We start from the raw sequence: 22450 nt of genomic DNA on the forward strand, positions 1-22450 counted from the left end.
CGTGAACAGTCGGTGACTCATCAATGAAGTGGCAGATGGAATTGAACATGACCGCATGTTTGTTCTGGGGTCTGTAGCCTGGATGTCCCCTTAGATCCAGCCACAGGGTGTGACTTCCTAAAAGCAAATTCCCTTTTTGTTCAGATTTGGAGCATTATGTGATCATTCAGGCAGAGTATGTGAAGTACTGTACTGACCTTTATTTTATATCTCTTGACTGGCTGGAGCCAAACGCTCCACAGGGACTGGACCTCCCAAAGTGCTCCCGGATTTTGGTGGGATTAAGTGCAGTCCTGGGTTTGGAAGAACGTGATTCAGTCCTAAAGACTTAAAGGAGGTGATGGTGACCCAGAACTCAGGACAAGAGAGTCCCAAGAGGCGGAAATGCTGACGGGAGAGACCTTTTCTGTGTATGCTAATATATCAAAGAGCACTTGGAATTATACAGAGAAATAAGAAACTATCTTAAGATAAATAATTTTGAAATGTTAAAACATGGTTAGAACTGAAATTAAAGTGAAGTAAACTCAACAGGCAAAAATTCTTTTATCAGATAAATTTGGCACCTCACACTTGGGGCTTATTCATGCCCAATAGACAAAGCAGAGATTTCCTGCTATTTATTTATCTCAATTTTTCAAAACAAAACCATTAAATGCATGCTATATGTAATAGCAAATTCTGGAAAAGGTTTTAAACTGACTCAGGAAAATGTACATTTTCACTTGTTTCACTTAGAGGATAGAAGTCACTCCTCTAAGAGGTCATTTCTTCTGTCCTCATTTGCATTTGCTGCAACTCCCTCACTTCCAAAAAAAGCAACAACAACAAAAAATCCCAAGCAAAAAAGCCCTTAAGCAATAAAACTGATGTCCAAGAAAAACATTTAGTTTGAAAAAGAGTTGAAAAATGTAGCCTTGGAAGAACCACTGCTTACATGGAATTGTTCAACAAATTCCTGTTGTGTGAGGTTTGGCATATACTTTCTAAAAATATAAGCATCTGGGGAAATGAGACAAAGCCCAGGTCTTGGACCAAATGAGGCACGCAGTGTGAATCTGTTAGTGATTATATCCATAATGAAATATGTGCCCAAATTTAGCAGTGCAAAATCTAATACAGTAAGAAAGCCCAGCAGGCACTGTCCTTACCATAATATATAGCCAACAGAGAAGGTACATATGGCGGCCAGTCCGCTGCTCCTGCTGGGATACGCATGGTGTGATGTCCTCATCTCAATTAATATAAAGGGCAAAACCGTCGTGTGCTGAAAAAGAAGAGACCAGGTGACACAGGTTCTTATCATCACCCCTAATTAGCTATTTGTCTTCAGTAGGAGAATGGATAGTGTACATTTCTAGCCAAAGTGCCACAGCAGAGAGCAGTATATGGCTCACCTAGGAGGTAGAATGGACGTGAAAACATGCAGCCCATCAATTGCTCCCCTTCTTTTTCTTCTGTATCTTAATTTTTAAAATTGTATTTTCTTTATGCCCGTTACAGGAAATTATAGAAATTATAGAAAGATATATAGGGAAAAAAGTTGGAACATAAGAAAGGAATAAAAATTACGACTGTTAATATTTTGCTATACGTTCTTTTCCCTCACTCTTTGTTCATGCTATTTATACACAGTTAAGAAGTTAAGATCATACTGTGCATGCAGTTTTGTTTGGGATTATAGTATGAGACTTTTTGACATGCCATTATAGAAATACTTCTAGAATATAAACGCTGACCAGAGCTGCTTGAAACTCCATTTTATAGATGTACCAACATTTATTGATTGATTGATTGATTGATTGATTGATTTTTGGCCGAGCAGCTTGTGGGATCTTAGTTCCCTGACCAGGGGATGGACCTGGGCCCCAGCAGTGAAAGTGCCGAGTCCTAATCACTGGACCGCCAGGGAATTCCCTGACCAACATTTATTTAACTGATTCTTATTCTTGGACATTAAGTAGTAAAAGATTTTCAATTTTTAATTTATTAAAAATATCATGATGAATATCTTTTGTAGAAGTCTTTGAATGTTAAACTATTTTTTAAATTTATTTTTAATTTTTTAATTGAAGTATTGATGAGTTACAATATTATATTAGTGTCAGGTGTACAACATAGTTATTTAAATTATTTTCTTATAGTCAAAGGCTATGAAGATTTTAAGGCTGTTGATACATAATGCCAAATTATGTGTGAACCAGCAGCAGGTTGGAAAATAAAGCCAAATGAGCTTCCAGAAAGGATGCCAGCAGTGCATGGATTTAGATACTATGTTGGAAGATAGACGCCAAAGAAGTTGCATGGAACATTTCCATTTGTTTCTCAAACCCAGTGGCCACTCCAGATACTCAGTTCAGCAGGGCAGGGTGGGGTAAAACTTACCCCCTCCATATGGTAAGCAGAAAGTCAAGCACTCTTGATATTGAAATTTGGTGGACAGATATAAGGGAAAAAGAGCTTCTTAGGTAAAACTGGCTCAGGATATAGATTTACCTTCCAGCATTGGAAAGCTTCCCAAGAGTAAGAAGATGGTGGAACTGAGAACTGAACCACCAGCAAGTTTGGATTCTATTAAGGATACTCCTTAATGGCCATGAAAGAATCTTTGCTCTGCTCTTGCTGTATAGTTTGCATATTCAAGGAAAAGGCAGGAAATTGAATGTTATGATTTTCAAACTCTAATAAATATTGTAGCAAAATGGAACCAGGTGACAGGCAGGTCTTGGCAGGAAAAGACACGGTGGGGATATCAAAGCGAACATCTTCGGAGCAACTTGTTGTTTATATTCATAGAAAAAATAGACAGGATACTGTAAGAAATAATAAGACACTGGAAACTCTTTGCTTTAAACTTTCTCCTCTACGTAACTGTTCTGACTGCCAATACATGGTAATTAGACTATGGTATGCCTAGAATGTCAGGTGGGTGATTCCACAGTTGGGCAGCTTTATATTTCCTTATCCTTTGCTTCTCTGTTATTGTTTTAAAACAGTATAATTAGCTCTGAAGGGAACCACACAAAATATACATATGTGTTAAAACAGAGACAGTATGTATTTTAAAGATCTATTTTATTGGTTTTTTTTCACTATAATCTAGTCACCTCAGATAACATTGGCCTGGAATTTCACCAACAATTTGAGATGCCAACAACAGTTTTACAATAGCGCATTCATGTAAAATTCAAATATATAGTTAGCACTAAGGCCAAGACTTATCGAATCGATCGTAGAAGAAAAATACCTGCAAATGAAACGTTTACACTGAAGATAATGCTGACTCTAATAGCCTGTGTGGGTTGTAGAATGATGATGTTATTTTTGACTCATTAATATTAAAAAATATCTAAGCTCTACCTCTTCCTCCATTGCTCCAAACTGAGTAAAAATTCACTCATTTTTCTATAAAGTTATATAAGTTCAAATAACTAATCTGAATATTCTTATCCAGTTATCCAGTTAACTTTATTTTACCTAGCCTACTTGCTGATCATCAGATGTCATACCTGGAAAGCTTAGGATGTGCTTTGGTGATGCCAGGCAAAAAAAAAAAAATCTCTTTGAAAGATGAAAATCTCTCCAGATCACTCCATTTCTGGCATCATCACCACTAAAAAGGAGCTACTTGTTCCGTAAGCGAGGACAAAAGATCTTTTGGGGGCTAGCTGTGCCTATGTCAGTCTGGCCAGCAGCAAATGTTATATGAGGGTAACAGCTTATCATCAAGAATTTTCAGGCACTGAAGAATGTGTATCTGCCTTTCTAAAAATTTATAATGCAAATTATGTTTACTGATAAACAGTATATATTAAAAAAGGTAAAAATAGTGCAAAATATTTATAGCAAATATATTTCCCTGAAGGTAGCTGAAGTTTTATGAACTAAAAAAAAAAAAAAAAATCGGTAAAAAAATCTACAAAAGGTCTTGCTGAATCTCTAAGTAACCTTTGGTAGCTAATTGTGACTCAAAATCTGTAGCAGCAAGAGGGATAATTATTTTAGAACTAGGAGTACAAGAAATTCAGTTCTAATCCACTCCCAGGCAACACTCTGCTTCAATGACTTAAGAACCAGCAAGGAAATATTCAACTCCATGTAAGACCATCAGCTGGACAAGAATGGTAAGCTTATGTTTTGTTCACTGTGGTATTTGTAGCACTTAAAAAAGAGCCTGGCATATAGGAGGGGCTCAATAAATATTGGTGGAGATAATTTCATCTTCAAAACCATACCTTAAGTGGGAGTTACCAACTCCATCCTGCGGATGAGATAATAAAGACTCATAAAAGGTAATTGTCTTGCCCAAGATCACAGAGCTATTAAGTCTGGAGAGGGTTCAAGACCAGTTCCGTCTGTCTCCAAATTCCATGCTCTGTTTTCTATATTAGAATTATATCTTTAAAAGATATCAGAGTTAAATAATCTTTGACTCAAAAAACCTGTGGGAGTGCATGATTGAAGATCACTTACGATGTCTCTCAACAGACAAGAACTATTTTTTGGTTGAGCCTCAAAATAAACAAAAAGATTTTCACTGTGAAAAGCATATTTTACTAAATGAGTTCTTTCCTGTGGCATATAAGCATTCTGAACAATATTATACGGAGGAAGGGACCCACAAATGCAAAGTGCCTACTAAAGTCAAAAGTCCTAATGCAGTCCTGTCGCATGCTACTTGATTTTTTTAAAAAAAATTATTTTCTTAGTCAATTCACATTTTTTCTTAAATAAATATATTTAAAGGAAAACTTATGAGATTTATAAACTCTCATAAATGGAACACATTAAGAAAGATAACCACAAAAACAAATACAATGAAAACTAATTGATCTTAATAAATGTTTGATAGACATGTTTGCCTGTTTGATTCTGAGGCCTGCTAAATAGGGATGTTAGTCAGTATTAGAGGGGCATTAAAGACATACTAGAATGCAATACAGACTCTTCTAAATGAAATCAGAAGGACTGAAAGATAATTGACGGGGAACTACCTTTTCACCAGGTGATTCAACACTATTTAATGCCAGGCCCCTGTACCACATAAATTATCTCACATACAATCAGAGACACACCTATGCACTGGAACAGATTATCTATAAATTGTAGCTGTACCTTCTAACTGCTAAATTATTTGATTTATGAACAGGTGTTCTTTTGCCAGAAAAATGGAAAGACAGATGAGTAGGAAGTTTAGGTATTGATGGAGGAACTTAATGGTATTTAACAAGATTAAAGAAATGAATTTACATGACACAAGAAGGATCTGGACTTGCTATGGGGAAAAATATTTTCATTATCTGTGATGGCATTCAGTAGCCTATAAACTAAAGGGAAGTTCTATAATAAACTTTGCTGTGGAATAAATAGAAGGATAAAAATATATGCTGTGTGATAGTATGGATTCAGGCAACTAGAGCGGATGAATTAGGGGAGCACTCAAGATTACTTCAGAGCTCTAGCATCTGTGGCTGCAGTCAGAGTGTGCAACACAAAAAATATTAAACAAGATGTGAGGACTCTTCACCTGCCATTTCTCTGGTCTTTCTCCTTCTCTCCAAAGTATTTTTTTTTTTTAAATAGAAGAGTACTGCTACCATACCATATGAACAAAGATTAAAAATTGTTTCAGTGAACAGTGGGATACATGTATCTTTTTGAATAGCCAGGACATGGAAGCAACCTAAATGTCCATCAGTGGAGGAATGGATAAAGAAGATGTGGCACATACATACAATGGAATATTACTCAGCCATAAAAAAGAACAAAATAATGCCATTTGCAGCCTCATGGATGGGCCTAGAGATTGTCATACTGAGTGAAATAAGTCAGACAGAGAAAGACAAATATCATATGATATCGCTTATACATGGAATCTAAAAAAATGGCACAAATGAACCTATTTACAAAACAGAAATAGAGTCACAGATGTAGAAAACAAACTTATGGTTACCAAGGGGGAAGGGGGGGGAGGGATAAATTGGGAGATTGGGATTGACATATACACACTACTATATATTAAATAGATAACTAATAAGGACCTACTGTATAGCACAGGGAACTCTATTCAATATCCTGTAATGATCTATATAGGAATAGAATCTAAAAAAGAGTTGATATATATATATGTACAACTGACTCACTTTGCTGTATAGCAGAAACTAACACAACATTGTAAATCAACTGTATGCCAATAAAAATGAATTTAAAGAAAAGACAAAAAGAATTGTTTCTTCCTTGGAAGCAAAAGCAGCTTTAGAACATAAGGTGTGCCAGACCAGCCCCTGCCTACCTGGATAATGAGAGAGCCGGCAACCCCATATCCACTTATTTGCATCTGTAGAGCACAGGCAGACCTCTGGGAATGTCCTCAAAGTAACGGATGCATCAAATCGCCAGATGAGCTTGTTAAAAATGAGATTGTTGGGCCCAGCTCCTGCGGCATTTGCTTTACTGGATTCCAGTGGAGTAGCACTCATGGTGGCCCCCACGACGGTAGACCACAGCTCTTGCCTTCATGGGTGTCAGGATATCTAGTTTTTCTTATATCCTATGACAACTTTTGATCGTAAGTAAAAAGTTGAAGGATGGCTGTGTGCGTGTGTGTGTGTGTGTGTGTGTGTACATGTTCAGAGCACTTGCATTCTTGTGGGTACTTGGCTGCAGGCAGGGCTAGAGGTGTGACTAGATTTGCTGGGGAGGATGTGGTGAGGGAGAGTCCTTATGATGTCCTAACAATTGACAGGTATATCATACATAAAAATAATATGGAAAACTGCTCTAGGATACAGAAAGGTAAAATTAATAATTATTATTAATTCCATATTGTAACATGAATATTTTGTTCCTTTGCTCCCCCCACCCCTTAACCACCTCTAGAGTAAAAGGGGATTAAAATAGAAATTTTTGTGCTATAATAAAGCAAGAAGGAATTTCCAAGTTTGAAGACAAAACCCATCGTATTAGCAAAATGTGTTCTAAAACGATAGGAAGGGTGACATGAGAAAGACTGGCAAAAAAAAAAAAAAAAAAAAAAAAAAAATCACAAAACACTAACTGATCCTAACCTTTGCAAATCTTCCGGGCTCTCCAAATAAGGCAAACGTTTGATGAACGCAGGGAAAAGCAGCGTTGGGTGGGGCATGCGCAGAGCTGGGGTGGGGGCTTCCCCTGGAGCAAGCGTAAATTCAGTCAGTGGATGTGAGGACACGGCAATGTCATCCCAGGAAGCTTGGAAACAAAGCTGATGCAGGCTCTAAAAAACCTACATTTTTAACTCTGAAACCCTGACCAAATGTTTTATCCTGCCACCAGAAACTGTCATTATTAATTTTACTGATGGGTCAGCTCAGGATTCGCCACCTTCCCTCACTCTCTTCACAGTAGGGATATTTTAGTGCTTTAAAACTGCCCGTTTTAACCTCAGTAGTTTCCAGTCTCCAGGAGTCAAATGGAACTTTCCCGCGTCACGGGCCTCCCTCTCCTAAGGGCTGAGGTGCTGGTTTTAATGTGGTGATGCCGGTACAATATGACACAGAATCTCCCCAGAAACTGCCAGAGCCTTTTAAATTGTGCCTTTTCCTGTGTGGTGTTGGATACCCGTTCCTGCTGGCTGTCAAATCGGTCTGAGAGGCGCTTACAAGGGCATCTCAGAATGACATTAGAAAAGTGACCCAGGGTCAGAAACTCAGATTCAGATGGAACCAATATTTATTAAGTGCCATTAAGTGCCAGTATGTTCCAGGCATTTCCAGAATGCTTTATGGACTCATCCAGTTCTAACATTAGCCCCGACAGCTCTTAGGATATGGTTTTAATAATTAGGCCAAATAAACAAAATAGTGCCACGCATTAAACCAAGCCATGCATATCCTTGCAATTAAGAGCAAATGGTGCATTACAGAAACAATTACGCTAAGACAGTGGCACCATTTTACTGGGCTGTTATTTTTGCATTTAAAAAGCATTTTTAATATGACTTGAGGGAAGTTAATATCTCTTCCTGAATCTTCCTAATGAAGGTATCCACAAGGTGCCAAGGGTCTGTGGCATTACTGGGGGGCTCCAGAGTGGTGCCTTCTTTTCAGCCCAGCAGCCTGTGGGCCACCAAAAGGAATTCTTCTTTTTGTGAATGTGATTCCAGAATTAACCCACGTTGTACCTTAAAACGTAACAGCAACTTGAAAATGACCTGATATTCACTTCTTCCGTGAACATTTCACAATTAGTGTTTGGAGTTCTCACAGAAGAGCACCTCGAATTACTGCCCTCAGATGATCAAGTGATTATAATACGATGAGATGCATGCAGACGTGCAGACTCGCAACAGTGCAATGGCCAGAGTGATCTGGTCTGCTAGGGCGGGTTGAGGGAAGGATTCACACAGCAGGAGACAGTTCAACCAGGTTTTTATGTGTGACTAGGGCTTCGCAAGCAGAAGAAAGGGTAAAGGAAGAAGTTCATTCACAAGGCCAAGAAGAAGAAATAGTGTGTGAAGCACAGTACAGACCACCGAGGGACTGTCACCATTGTGGGACGTGAAAGGCCATGAAGACTTAAGTCTGGACAGGTGAGGTAGGCAGAAGCCAAAATGCGGAAGGCTTGTACATGGACTTTGTCCTGGAAGAAGCAGAGCTAGCTCTATAGGCTTAAACTCCTCCATAGAGTTGAAGGTATACAGACACAGGGGAAACATATTTGGGTATTAATAGTAGAAAGAGCAAGCTGGAGGCTGGGTGGAGGACAGACTGCAGAGAGGACAGATTTATCTACCGACCTGCTGCTCTCTCCTGCCTCTTTTCCTTCCTTCTCGCTCTTTCCTGAAGAAAGGGACTTGATTCTCTCCATGACTTTCTTCTAGGTCTTCCTCAGCCTCCCCTCTCCCCTACCTCTCCTCAGCCTCCTCACCTACAATTTCCCCGTTTCTACTCTTCTTTTCTCTTTTACTTTAGTAATTACCATAATACTGAAAACAGCATAGGGGAAAGGTTAAAAAAGAAAGCTGGTCTTAATTCTGGCAAAGCATATATATGATAGGTAAACACGTTAATGACTTCATTCATCCCTCTGTGTCTTATGTTGCTTCCCCCGTCATTCATTTATGTGCAGAAATACTGAATACATAGTGATAAGAATGGCTACCATCTCCTGAGCTAGTAAAACAAGCTCAGTTCTATACTAAACATTTTGCACCAGCATCATGTTTAATTCTTAGAGCAACTCTAATGAAATTGGTATTTGCACCTTCATTTTATAAATGAAGAAATGCAGGAACAGAGGGATTAACTTGTCAGAGGTCATGTAGAACTAGTAAACGGTGCAGCCAGCCTCAGACCTCAGATCTACCAGACCACAAATCTGTGCTTTTACTGTGACACACACTGCTCCCCAAGCTTGCTTGTTTGTTCATTCATTCAATAAATGCTGATTGTATTCCTGCCATGTGCCACTCACGATTTCAGGTATTTAAATATATCCCAGAACAGAGCAGACAAAGATCCTTGCCCCAATAGACGGCTGTTCTTGGGAATGCATTTCAATGAGGCTAATACAAACGTGGAGTCTCTCAGCTCAGAAAAGACCAAATTCATTAGGGCTGCATGAGGATTGTATGAGATTCTGTAGTAAAAGTGGCTTGTACAGTATAAACAAAAAATAATTGAAGTTATTTTGGGATATTTCTCACTTAAGACAAAGTGCTCAATAATATCATCTAACATCTACTGCATGCCAGTCCTCTACACGGATTAAAGTCATTTGCATCTCACAGGGCTCCTCTGAGGCATATGTTAACATCAGTTCTGTTTTACAAAAACTGAGGCACAGAGAAGTTGAGAAGTTGCTTGAGGTTACCAACTGGAAGGCGGTGGGTTTGGGCTTAGACTTGGGCAGTTTGGCTTCTGAGCTTATCCTTTAACCGTGATGCTCTATTACCTGTGAAGCCCTTGGGAAGACGTGAGGATTGGGAACAGTCAATGCAAGAACGGGTACAGGGAAGGGAAGCTCTTGGTCTCATGGCTGTGCCTGGGAGAAGGAGCCTGGCCCTTCCCTCACCCAGCCACTCATCTCAGGGGGACTCAGGGGCTGAGAGATGAGTGGCCTCTACATCCAAGTTTAAAAGGCAGACTGTCAGACCAGACTTTGTGCTCATGCTTGGGGGTAAATCCCATGGGTACTAAGGCCCTCAGGCAGGCAGAGCGGCAGGAATAAGAATAACCCCAATCCACTGACACAGACAGGCACTCTCTGAGATGCTATTGGTGTTAGTCTCCTGTCTTTTCTTTGGTCTACTCTCCTTAAAAGTACTTGGAAAGCATTTAGGGGGTGGGTAGAAGAGGGGTGGAAGGAAGAGCAATGGGAGATGTAGTAGAAGGCAAGGGAAAGGAAATTTAATCAAGTGTTCCTGTCATCAGTAAAATTTACAGCATTCTTAAAGATCATTACACACAGTCAAGTTCAGGGAGCAAGTACAGAAAAACGAAACTCATTATTAGGAGTGCTCTGAAATTAAAAAAGAAACTGAAAAAATAAGAAACTAGGATTGTAATGTTATTCATATGCTTCTCAAAAATTATTCTGAGCTCCACAGAATCCACTCATGCACGCACGTGTGCATCCTCCACTCTCAGAGTATTATTCTGACCCCTTGATTCCCTTCTCTAGAAGATTCTCACTATCTTCAGAACAAAATCCAAGCTTCTTAGCATTGCCTTCAGAGACTCTTACTATCTATCGGACACAGCGTGCTTCTCTAGACTAATCTCCTACCGCTCTGTACTGGCAACTTCACCGCTCCACCAAGAGGCTTTCCACGGCCATGCCTTTGCCCATGCTCTTCTCTCTGATTAGAATCCCCTGGATATTTGGGGCCTTCTCTGTAGTACACACTTAAGGCAAGGTCATTTATTTTCTGCTCATCCGGGAATCATCCCTCACAGACCTCTGCCCCTTCACAGCTTGGTGGGGCCGTTGGGACGAGTTCTGGTCAACGGGCTGTTATTAATAGGAGTGATGTGGACACTATTCTAGGCCGATGCAGCTGTGAAGAGATTGAATATTAATATGCCACATAATGCCACAGTGAACACGAAGGAAGGGGGCCCTGAGGCGTGGGGAACGCTTCTTTAGGGAGAAGAAACAAGCTTTACTGACCGCTGTACACTCAGCTCTCTTCTCCGTGCAGAACTTAACAGGGTCTCAACAAACCTTTCTTCAAGGACCATGATAGTATGATTTTCCCTTAGGTAAACAGTATTTTCCATTAGTTTTATTATTTAAAAAAAAAACCCTGGTAATTTAAGATGAATAAAAAAAATAAGTTCCTGGATGAAGTATATAAATAAATTAAAAAGTACCTTCATCTTGAAGGTACAAAAATTATAATCTTCTATTACAGAAAGGAAGGGAACTACTTTGCCCCAAACCATATTCATCTGGGACTAAGTCCCCCAACTAAAGCTACATGTTCACAAAATATAGAGAGGCATTAATTCTTCTGAAGTGAGATAATAGTAACACATTTCCATCAACTTTGGTAATTTCCCCGCACTCTTCCACCGCAGTGCACAAGCAGATTTCAATGGTCCTAAAGAACCTTCTTCACTGAGTCTTCAAATACAATGATTTCAAATGGTTTTAATTTAGCCTTGTTTATGATAAAATAAATGTTATTCTGATTGATTGGCAAACGTTTATTGATTGCAGCAATAAGAGCAATTATGTTTGACATGAAGACGTTATAAAATCTATAACCCAAACCTTTAAAGCCCAATTTGAAATGTCAAATTTGACTTATGAGAATGAGTTATAATCCTGCTTCACGCAAAAAGCATTAAGTTAATGCTGGAGCAAAGTACTGTGGCCAAGTGTGCGCTGGCATAATTAATCAGGGATATTTCAGAGAAGAATCATCTCCAAGAGGTTATTGATTTATTGTCACGACACATTTTTCTTACGGCTGCGATGGGGCTCTGGAGCTAGGATGCACTGGCATGCATTTTTCAGTGACTAAGCCTTGATCTGTCCTCCTGGATTCCTGCCATCCTCACTGACATCTGCAAACACTCACATTTGACAGCCTCATGCCTGAGACTGGTGGCTTCCAAGTTGATTAGGATTAGTTCAGAGGGGTTTTGGACTAGGCTGAGTGTAATCGAAAGCAGAGAGCCGTGAGTCTCCAGAGAGTGACATGCACCCTGCCAATGGCATCATGTTAATAGAGAATGTGCATGTGCACACACACACATGCAAACACACATATGCATACACCATAAGGCATATGCAAACATGTCCATGCAAACACACCCATACATACACACATGCAAACACATCCATGCATTCACGTGCATGCATACACACACATACACAATGCAAACACACACATATACACGCAAACATATCCATGCATATACCCCCCCCCCACATCCATGCAAACACACACCCATACATTCACACACGCATAAACCCACACATACCCGTGCAAACACACACATACACACACCCATATGTATATATACACAAATGCGCACACACAGACATACCAACATACTTAAGGAATGGGGAAGATTTCAGTTTTAATCTTGAAGTTCATCTCTATTATCTATTAAACTAAATTCAAGCTTTTGCAGAAGCACTATTTAACACATATAGAAGTAGCTGTAACTTAGCTCTTTTTTACAGTGATTCCATGACATAAGGTAATACTGTCAGAAGGAAACTTTACAGCACAAAGTATTCAAATGTTCTCCCAAAGATTACAGGGGAAAGTCAAGGGAGAAAGAGGCAATTTAGCTCAAAGCTCAAAACTTTTTCTCCGTCGCCTCTTAATTTGGCTTTGCAAACAGAAAAGGACACACTTTCTACCTAAAGCAATGTTGGTGGTTACCGACGTGTGGGTGGGCAGACAGTAGGTACTGGGTGGAGGGAGGCTTCTAAGAAATGGATTATCCTGGGCTCAGTACATCAAGTTCAGTGCTCCTTCTAGGTCTTTATTCAAGCAGTATTTCCCTGCACATTCTCGTCTTGCTTAGGCTGCACTGATGATTATGTGGCCAGCACTGAGTCCAGACTCTAGTGACTACATAGGCTCTGCTCGCTGTGGAGAGGTGGAGAGAAGACAGGACCAGGAAGCCGTTCACCAGTAGCTGACTACATAACTTTGAGCCAACTGGGGCCTTTCTGGACCCCAGGCTCCTCACCTGTAAGAGTCTGCAGCAGTTGACAGCAGGTCAGGTTCCCTGTGGAGCAGACTCTGAGATGGGAACCAGCAGACTCAGGTTTATTAGGGAGTGTCTGAGGATCAGAAAAGAAGGAAGGGTGGTACGGCAGAGGGAGAAGCGTGCCTATGATGCAGTCTCAACAAGGGCCTTAGCTGACCCCACCAAGAGCTCTGAAGCTGGGCTGGCCGTTCAGTGTTGCCCCAAAGTGGGGTAAGTGGGGCAGGTCTTTATATCAAGCATGGACCAGTGATGGGATGGGGCTGCCCCAGGGAAGGGGGCCTGACCTTTAGCAAGACAGCTCAGTTCAGGTGAGAGTGGCTCCTGGAGAGGATCTTCAGTGAGGGGCTGAAGAGGCAGCGTCCCCAGCTGCTGGGGAAGTAAGTCCTTCAGTCCCCAAAGGGGACCTGGCTAGCACATCACAGCATCACGAGTACACACCCACGGTCATCACATAGCCAGCTCCAGCCTCTGTGTGTGAAACTCTTCAAGGGAATATTTACAGTGATGGAGCCTGACAGCTCACAACTGCACTGCAGGAGTATGACTACGCTGGCATCGTATGACTTTTGACTGTTTTAGGAGACAAGAAACTGGTCAGTATACGGTAAATTCCTCACTACCGCCTAATTTGGGGGCCATAAAGGCAGCTACCGTAATTTTATATATGGTCACGCGTGACTAATAAGCTTCCTTGACACGTAACTGGGTTTCTCATTAACCAAGGCATAGCTGGCACATCATGCTCTTTAAAACTTGTTATCAATCTTTAGCTATTGAACAATGTATTCCGCTGAGGAAGGCTGAATAAGGCACAAGCTAGACCACTTAGTTTCGATCCCTGTGAACCTGAGGCTCTAGGAACAATGCCAGTCATACGGATGTCGTAAAGGTCTTTTTTAAAAAAAATGTATTTATTTATTTATTTATATTTATTTCTTTTATTTTTGGCTGTGTTATGTCTTCATTGCAGTGCGCGGGCTTCTCATTGCGGTGGCTTCTCTTGCTGCGGAGCACGGGCTCTAGGCACGCGGGTTTCAGTAGTTGTGGTACGTGGGCTCAGTAGTTGCGGCGTGCAGGCTCTAGAGCACAGGCTCAGTAGTTGTGCCTCACGGGCTTAGTTGCTCCGTGGCATGTGGGATATTCCTGGACCGGGGCTCGAACCCGTGTTCCCTGTATTGGCAGGCGGATTCTTAACCACTGCACCACCAGGAAGCCCCTGTCATAAAGCTCGTATTCCCTTGTGAGACACTGCATTTGGGAGGGGTTGCTGGAGGAAGAAAAATGCTTCACGCTCCATATCTAGATCACAGGAAAGATCTTCAGCTTTAGGTTTTCCTTAAGGCCTTATGTCTTGTTATTTGCACACACAGGCTAATATTTTAAATGCTTTATTTGCCAAAACGTATATTTCAAGTCCTAATTCTCCCCATTTTAATATAATTAATCAAAGACATATATGTTGGCCAGCTTTGTTTGGATCAGTATGAGATCCACAGGATTAACTACACTGTACACATAGTTCAGCCAAATCAAAGAAACTTGACATTTTCCTTAGCCTCTCCAGACTAATCAAGGGTAGAGATGCATCTTGTAAGCTTATACACAGCTTGTGGACTCTTCCCCACACCTGCTTTCGTTGACCCCTTGGGAGTCAGGTCACCATTCTGCGAATATCTGAGGTGAACATAAAAATCCCCAGTGTCTGTAGTGATGAGTGGAATTTATGACACTTCACCAGGAACCTTCCTCATTAGTGGACAGTGGACTTTTAAGGGCCGTTCGTCACTTTTTGTCTGCAGGTCAACCCCTTGCTCCAGCCAACATGTCTCCCTGACCCAATGCTCCTCTCACTTTGATACTCATGAATCTAAGCTTTACGGGAGCCACTAAAGAAGGAAGCAGGATGAGGTCAGAGCTCACTTGGAACCTTGAGAATCTTTTCAGTTTCAAGAATTGAAGAGGATGAAGGGAGAATGGATGAGAGAAAGACTGTTCAAAAGGTATAAAATGAGAACCGTTATGGGTTGTGTGAACTAGACACGACAACCGGTTCCCAGAACACTGGGGCTAGGGATAAAGTGAGCTGAGGAACATGAAAAGCTGTGTGCTGTGCCGTAAGAGGGGTTGTGAAAGTGGAACGGACTCAAAGTATAAATTGATTCAGTAAATGTTTTGGTGAATTTGTGAGTATGATCAATGAATAAAGGATTACTAGGACAGGCTAGGGTGCGTTAAGAATATCAAGTGTCTTTAGAAAAACAAATATCGTATATTAACGCATATATGTGGAACCTAGAAAAATGGTACAGATGAACCGGTTTGCAGGGCAGAAACAGAGACACAGATGTAGAGAACAAACGTATGGACATTAGGGGGGAAAGTGGCGGGGGGTGTTGGTGGTGGTGTGATGAACTGGGAGATTGGGATTGACATGTATACACTAATATGTATAAAATGGATAACTAATAAGAACCTGCTGTATAAAAAAATAAAATAAAATTCAAAAATAGTTGTTCAAAAAGGAAAAAAGAATATCAAGTGTTTTTAGAGTTAAGGAAAGACAGATAAGTCCATCTCCAACATGACCTTGAGGACCCTTTCCTCTGGCCTTAACTGACCTGGGGTCTGACCCTCCGAGATGATTGCCCCAGTCCAGGGGAAACAAGATGACATCCAGTGTTTGAGCAAAAATGTTGGAATCTGTTAGATTCTTGAGCAGGAAATGTTTTACCAACATAGAGGAGGAACAGGGAAGGGAAGGAGAAAGAAGCAGGACACTGGCAAGGGCCAGGGCTGCTTTTCTGAGTCATGTGCATATTCTTTGGTTCTGCTTGAGTTGGCCCTTGATCACATTATTGTCTTTGATCAAGTTTTGACGGATCATCTCAGGTGATTTCCCTTTAATGCCTGTCATGAATGGGCCATGTCTTATCCTTATTTCCCTTTAATTCCTCACCTACGGAGCATTACAGACAAGCAGGATTCTGAATCAGAGTAACGAAGAGAAATGCCACTGAACGATATTTGGGCGCCCCTGGTGTGGTAAGAGATGAAGGGGACGAAACGCACACGGTAAGAAGCTCTGACTTCACAGCCTTGCGGGAACAGCCGGGGAGGAACCTGCACACAGGGTTTCCAGGTAGTAGGTACTGAAGACATTTTTGTGGAATGAGGGAATGGGTGAGGATTCTGCAGAAACCCTGTGGATGCTGAGGGCATGACCTGCTTACTTTCTGTCATTGACAGTTCACAGGGAGGATGAAGGGGTCTTTCTGTAAGGGTCTCTCTCACAAGGCTTTCTCCTCAGAGTGAGGTATACTGTGTCCAGCTCTTGCCAAATTTAAATTGCATCCATGTTAAAGAGGAAAAAAGGCTTTAGCACATTCCTTTGGGGAATGGAAACAATTTATTTTGTTTGTTTCTAATGGAGAGGGCTAGCTCCAGAATCTCACTGTGAGGTCTGAGAATCTGGGTTGAGGACCGCCAGGCAGTCAGAGGGAGAGGGAGAGAGGAAGGGAGAGTCACCCAGACCTTATCAGGTGATGGAAACAGCAGGAGCAGCCAGTATTATAAAGGTGATGCATAAAATAGAGCTCCTGGATCTAAGTCAGGAATACGTATTTAGCTAAATATTAGATAAACTGATGTACTTTCACTATTCTTTGTTCTAGTTTTTCTTAAAAATACTTGTTTTGTTTTCAGATTGAAACCTTCCTCTGCTGCTCAGCACAAACAACTACAATATCTTTGGGGGTGACGGTGGGTGGGGAGGACGGTTTCTGTTTGCTTTTCCTCCTTGATATTCAGAAAAGGAAATTGTCAGGCTTCCGGCTCACCTTCCTTGGGAGCAGGAAAGTGGGTGGCATAGATGCAAATGACCTGGACGATTACAAGTAAGGAGCTTTTGGAAAGATTCTCAGATTTCCCAACATGAACTGGAATATGAGAAGCATAAGCATGATTTCTCATCTGCTGGTGTCCCCTGAAAGCTTATTTTATAATAGAATTTATTTCTAAAGGGTGGGTTTAGTCTCCTAACAAGAGTGGAGCATTGTCATTGCCAAGCTGCGAGTGTCAGGATACAGCCTCAAGGTTAACATGGGTGGCATAAATAACAAGGACAAAGCATCCTTCTCAGAGTTCCCAAGCCTGTAATAAGACTGCTCACGTGTTCAGTGATATACGGGCTCTTTTTATTTTCAGCAGAGAGCAGTACGCTTTGGGTCTTCGAGATAGTGTTTGATTGCTTTACAGAAATCAATCAATAACACACAGGTAAAGTTTCCTGCAAGGCACATAAATCCTAGCATGGGGAGACCAGCTGTTGTGAGGTTCTGAATCGGTGCCAGTTTCCAACTGGGGAGTCTCAAGGAAATGATCCTGAATCCGGGGCTTTGTTTGGATTTCAATGGAACATAATCGGGCGACATCTGGTCCCCCACCTTGTGCTGGCTTGGCCACACTTCCTCCACTGTGACTCTGGGCACCTCCTGCAAGGCTTCCTGTGAGTGCCAAGCACCAGTGCCCTGCCTGTCACCAGCTGCCAATCAGTTTTTCACAGTGGGGGACAAAAAAAGAACTTGGGGCCTTGAAGACACCTGCTGAGAACAACTCATAAAAATGCTCCTAAAATGCAGTTTGGGTCCCACTGCCCCACAAGTTACTGGACACGAGACAAAAGAGAATTACAAAATTAACTTTGGGGGTTAAAAAGCAAGCAGAAGGGACTAAGGATAAGCACAGGAAATTAGCATGTGGGCACGAGGTAATGGAAAGGGAAAGAAGGGGTGAAAGACCTAATGAATAAGGGTTAATAATAAACAGATTCATGGAAATGCATGCACCCTTACTAATAAGCAGTTTCATTCAAGAGAAAAGCCATTTTCACATATTATATTAGCAAACCTTTCTTTTAAAATGAGAACACTTAATGTTGCAAGAATGAGGTGAAAAACACACGCTCATGAACGCCAGACAAAGAATACATTGCAAATATTGTTTTGAAAGCAAATTGACCTTATTATCAAGGTCCCCAAACCCTTTCCCAAAGACTGTAATTGAACTTCTGGGATCTATGCTAAAGAAATAATAATCACCCTAAATAAAACAAATAAACACAAAATAAAAATACACCCTTCCTTGGCTTAGTAAACAAAGATATTTTCCCTAACACTATTTACAACAGTAAAATAATTAAAAATTATCTTAATGATCTACAATGAGGAAACGGTTTTTAAACTAAGATATATCCACTCAATTATGTAGCCATTAAAACATATTAAGAAAAACACTTACATTACCATATTTAGACATTAAAGACTATCAAAGACTACTTATACTATCAAACATAGTTTTAAAAAATCTTGTGTGTAAAGCAGTCTAAAAAGAACACATTCTAGTGTTAACAGTGACTTCCTTTGTCTGAAGAACAATGAGGGGTCTTCCTTCCTGTTTCTACATTTTTCTATTTTTTCAAATGTTCTTTAATTTGCACATCTTAAAGTTAACTTCATTTAAATGTTTAAAAGGATACACTGAAGAGAATGTGGCATATGTATAGGAAAATATTAGAATATAGCATTTTCAAGAAAAAAGAAATACGAAGAAACAAGACACAGCTTATAGTATAAGCTGAGAAGATGAACGGGAGAAGGGGCAAATGAGCAAGTTCCAGATACCAGAAATAAAATAGAGTGAGGGGGAAGGAGAAGCTTAAGTAAGTGACAAGTAAGGAAGAAAACCCAGTAAAATACCAAGACACAGAAAAGGAAAAGGAAAATGTATCAAATAAAAGTTGTAGAGCCAAATAGTAGAACCCTTTCGCTTGGCTAGAGGGCCACTTAAAAATGCCTGGTCACCATAAGTAACACTGACTTTACAAACAGAAACGTCAAAGACAGTTGGGCCAAGTGCGGAAGAGTTACTAGTGTGACTTCCCTTGTACGCAGTCATGGCCAAGAGTCATGGTGTTTTAGGTTTCAAGTTTTCAAGTCGGCCCCCTGGGACCTAAGTGTCCTAGCAAATATTCCTTGTGGCTTTCCCCTGCCAACTGGATTAGTATCCCCCCTGTTTATCTCTTTTGTTAATTTTGTGTATAATATTTCAGGATGGCTAAGCAGATTTATTTGAGGAGGAATGTAAAGGGGAGAATATTAGAAAGGATTGCAGTAACAATGCACATTGAAAACTTCTGAAATATTGACCACAATGTTTAGGCAGAAAAGTGTAAATTGCATAACTCTCATCTGTGGTCCCCTTAATGATTTTCTATCCCTGGATTGGCCCTCTGGGAAACGAGTGGACAGCATAATTGTTATATGTCTGTCTAAGATCTTCCACTTGCTAGACTGTAAACCTTTGAAAAAAAAAGTCCTCGGTTTGTAGTTCTGTTTGATGTATATTGGCTGCCTCTATCTTTTTTTAATCCTGAGTAAAATCGCTTCCTTCATTCTGGAAATCCTTAAGAATCCTTTTTCTTAAAACCCATATATGATCAAGTAGTAAGTTAATGTGATTCCTGGCCACAGTTTCCTCTATTTGAAGGCCATGGATTCCCAGAATTTCCTTATTTTCCCTACCTCTGCTCCTCTTTTTGTTTTGCAGCTTGAAAATATGATGAGATAAAACAGGGCAGTTCTTGTTTTCCAGAGGCACCACAAACATTAGGCAGGGCTGTGAGTATGTTAGACTTTCTCCCACAGTGACTAATTCTTCCTACCTCTTACTGGTGGATGGAGCCTTCAATTTCCTAGAGAAAAAAGTGCCTTGCCAATGACGTCACTCTGTTTTAACAACATGAAGTATTTAATATTTCCTATGCTACTTGGATTATATAAACCCATCTCCCTTCCCCTGGTACAGTTTAAATTTGCAAGTAGATTTAATATAGAGATGTTTTTGCTAAGCCATAGTATGAAAACACTTCCTCTTGCAAATTCTTAGACTGCTTTTGGTTATTTATTTCACTGAAATATCCATGGCTGAGCACAGCAGTTGCTGAAAGCCTCTTAGCAGCAGCACCTAGGACCTGTCATCCAATTCTATTCTTCAACAGCAGGATGAATTAAGTACTCCCATTCTCTCTCACAACTCACACGTTTTCTGAAAGATAATCATTGAGAGAAATTGACCATAAACTAACCATTTGATTTTCCCAGAGCCCAAGGATTACCAGCCAACTTAAATTTAATGCACTAACAGCAAGGAGGGAAAAGAACTTCAGGAAGTTCCTTAAATCACTGTGCGGTTAGAGCTGTTTGTTTAGCTCATTGCTCTCTTGGAGGTGTCCTGAACTAGATTTCTTCTCTTTTCATGAGGCAATGTTAACTCTAAGTTAATGGGGTTTCCTCTAACTTTCCATTTTTGTGAACTCCACCCATTGTGGGGTTAGTCTGCTGGTGATTCTATTTCTCCAGCTGTGTTGAAAAACTTGAGGCTCAAGCATTAAAAAATTTTTTACATGAAGGAAAGGTAAGGGTTACAATTTGCCTATTTTTTTTTTAATATAAGTGTATTTATTTTATTTATTTATTTTTGGCTGTGTTGGGTCTTCGTTGCTGTGCCCGGGCTTTCTCTAGTTGTGGCGAGTGGGGGCTACTCTTCGTTGCAGTACGCGGGCTTCTCATCACAGAGGCTTCTCTTGTTGCGGAGCACGGGCTCTAGGCACGCGGGCTTCAGTAGTTGTGGCGCACGGGCTCAGTAGTTGTGGTGCACGGGCTCAGTAGTTGTGACTCATGGGCTCTAGAGCGCAGGCTCAGTAGTTGTGGCGCACGGGCTTAGCTGCTCCGCGGCATGTGGGATCTTCCCGGACCAGGGCTCGAACCCGTGTCCCCTGCATTGGCAGGCGGATTCTTAACCACTGAGCCACCAGGGAAGCCCCAATTTGCCTATGTTTTTTAAAATAGCTTTATTTTCCCCCTATTAAACAAAGGGTTTGTTAAACATTTAAACAAAGCTACTTTTCAGGGGGAAACTTGTCTGCTTAGGTCAAGGCCACCAGTAGTCACACGTGACCCCAGAATCCAGCCTTGCATGGGTCGCAAGATGCCAACTTGAAGAGTAAGCTGTGCTTCCCTTCCTCCTTCCCTGATCCTCTGCACGGCATCCTCCGTGTGTGGGAGATAATAAGGTTCTCAGGTCATCTCCAGGGGACTGTCATTTTTAATTTTTCTTCCCTTTCCCTTCAACTAAAGAGCTGAAGTTAAAGAGAAAGGCATGCTTTTTGGTTTGTTTGTTAACTTTAATGAGCAAAATGAAGAAGGAGGCCAACGGCGGGCTTCTCTATGCAAAATATACCAATCAATGAATTGGAAACTTTTGCAGGTGTGGGATAAGAAGAACAGTGGTTAAGGGAAGGGCTCTCAATTTAGACCTGGGTGGAATTCTAGCTTTTCATTCACTAGCTTTGTGATCTTGGGACAGACAGTTAACTTATTTAAACCTCAGTTCACACATCTCTAAAAGGGGGTTAGAGAGAATAACTGAATCGTGCTGTGCAGGAATAAAACTGACAACATAGAGAAAGCATTCATCACAGTACCTGACATAGAGTATGCACTCAATAAATGTTTGTGTTAATCGTTGTTTAATTGTTCTAGCTCTAGTCTTTCCTTGATTCTCCCTTGTGATCACAGTATCCCAAAGGTTTTTCAGTGAACTTAGAATAGAACAGACTTAATTGGCCAGTATGGGTAATCTATGATCATGCATGAATGAATGAACGAATGAATGGATTAAGTTTACTGGTCCCCAAAGAAAAGCAGAGGACAGAAGTAAATCCCAACTATAAACACTGAGTACAATTATGTATAATGAACTGAAGTAGTGGGTAGGGAGGGCTGTCTTTAAGAAGTAGAAGACCCTCTCTGTCTCCATTTATCCCCTTCTCCAATACAACTTTGGCCCACATATTCTACAGAAATTGTTCAGTTGGCCTCCAGGTCACTATATCCAAATCTTACTGAACTGAAACTTTAGGCAGCTGAAAAGCAGCAAGTCCAAAAGTAAATTCACCATCAGCCATTTTGCCATGTCATTGCTCTCCTAGTGTTCCCTGTCCATTATCCAAACACTTGCTCAAAAAAGACATTGTGTACATTCCCAACTTTGGCTATGAGCATGTTAGACAAGAGGAAACTTTATGATGTTCAAGTTCATGTGGGTCTAGAGCTTGGGAAAGAATCCTTAGTTAGGTGAAGCCATGGTGTAGACAAGCTCACTTAAGAGAAAGGTGT

The 22450-nt window shown here is 40.8% G+C and overlaps 1 protein-coding gene and 1 long non-coding RNA gene across 4 annotated transcripts in view; both read right to left on the reverse strand.

Moving 5' to 3' along the window:
* Window positions 1-22450, reverse strand: part of LOC309634953 — a 738917-nt gene that overhangs the window by 148184 nt on the left and 568283 nt on the right. The window lies entirely within an intron of this gene.
* The window catches only part of AIG1 (androgen induced 1), a 228254-nt gene that overhangs the window by 37499 nt on the left and 168305 nt on the right, over window positions 1-22450 (reverse strand). For 2 of the 3 annotated variants that reach the window (XM_082405557.1, XM_082405555.1), the window contains exon 4: window positions 1152-1267. The exons of the other annotated variant lie outside the window; for it this stretch is intronic. In XM_082405557.1, coding sequence (XP_082261683.1) covers window positions 1152-1267 — 116 coding nt within the window. The remainder of the gene's footprint in view (window positions 1-1151; window positions 1268-22450) is intronic. 3 annotated transcript variants of the gene reach the window in all.

Source organism: Balaenoptera borealis (genome assembly GCF_965194805.1).
Source record: "Balaenoptera borealis genome assembly, chromosome: 9".
Taxonomy (NCBI): Eukaryota; Metazoa; Chordata; class Mammalia; order Artiodactyla; family Balaenopteridae; genus Balaenoptera; species Balaenoptera borealis.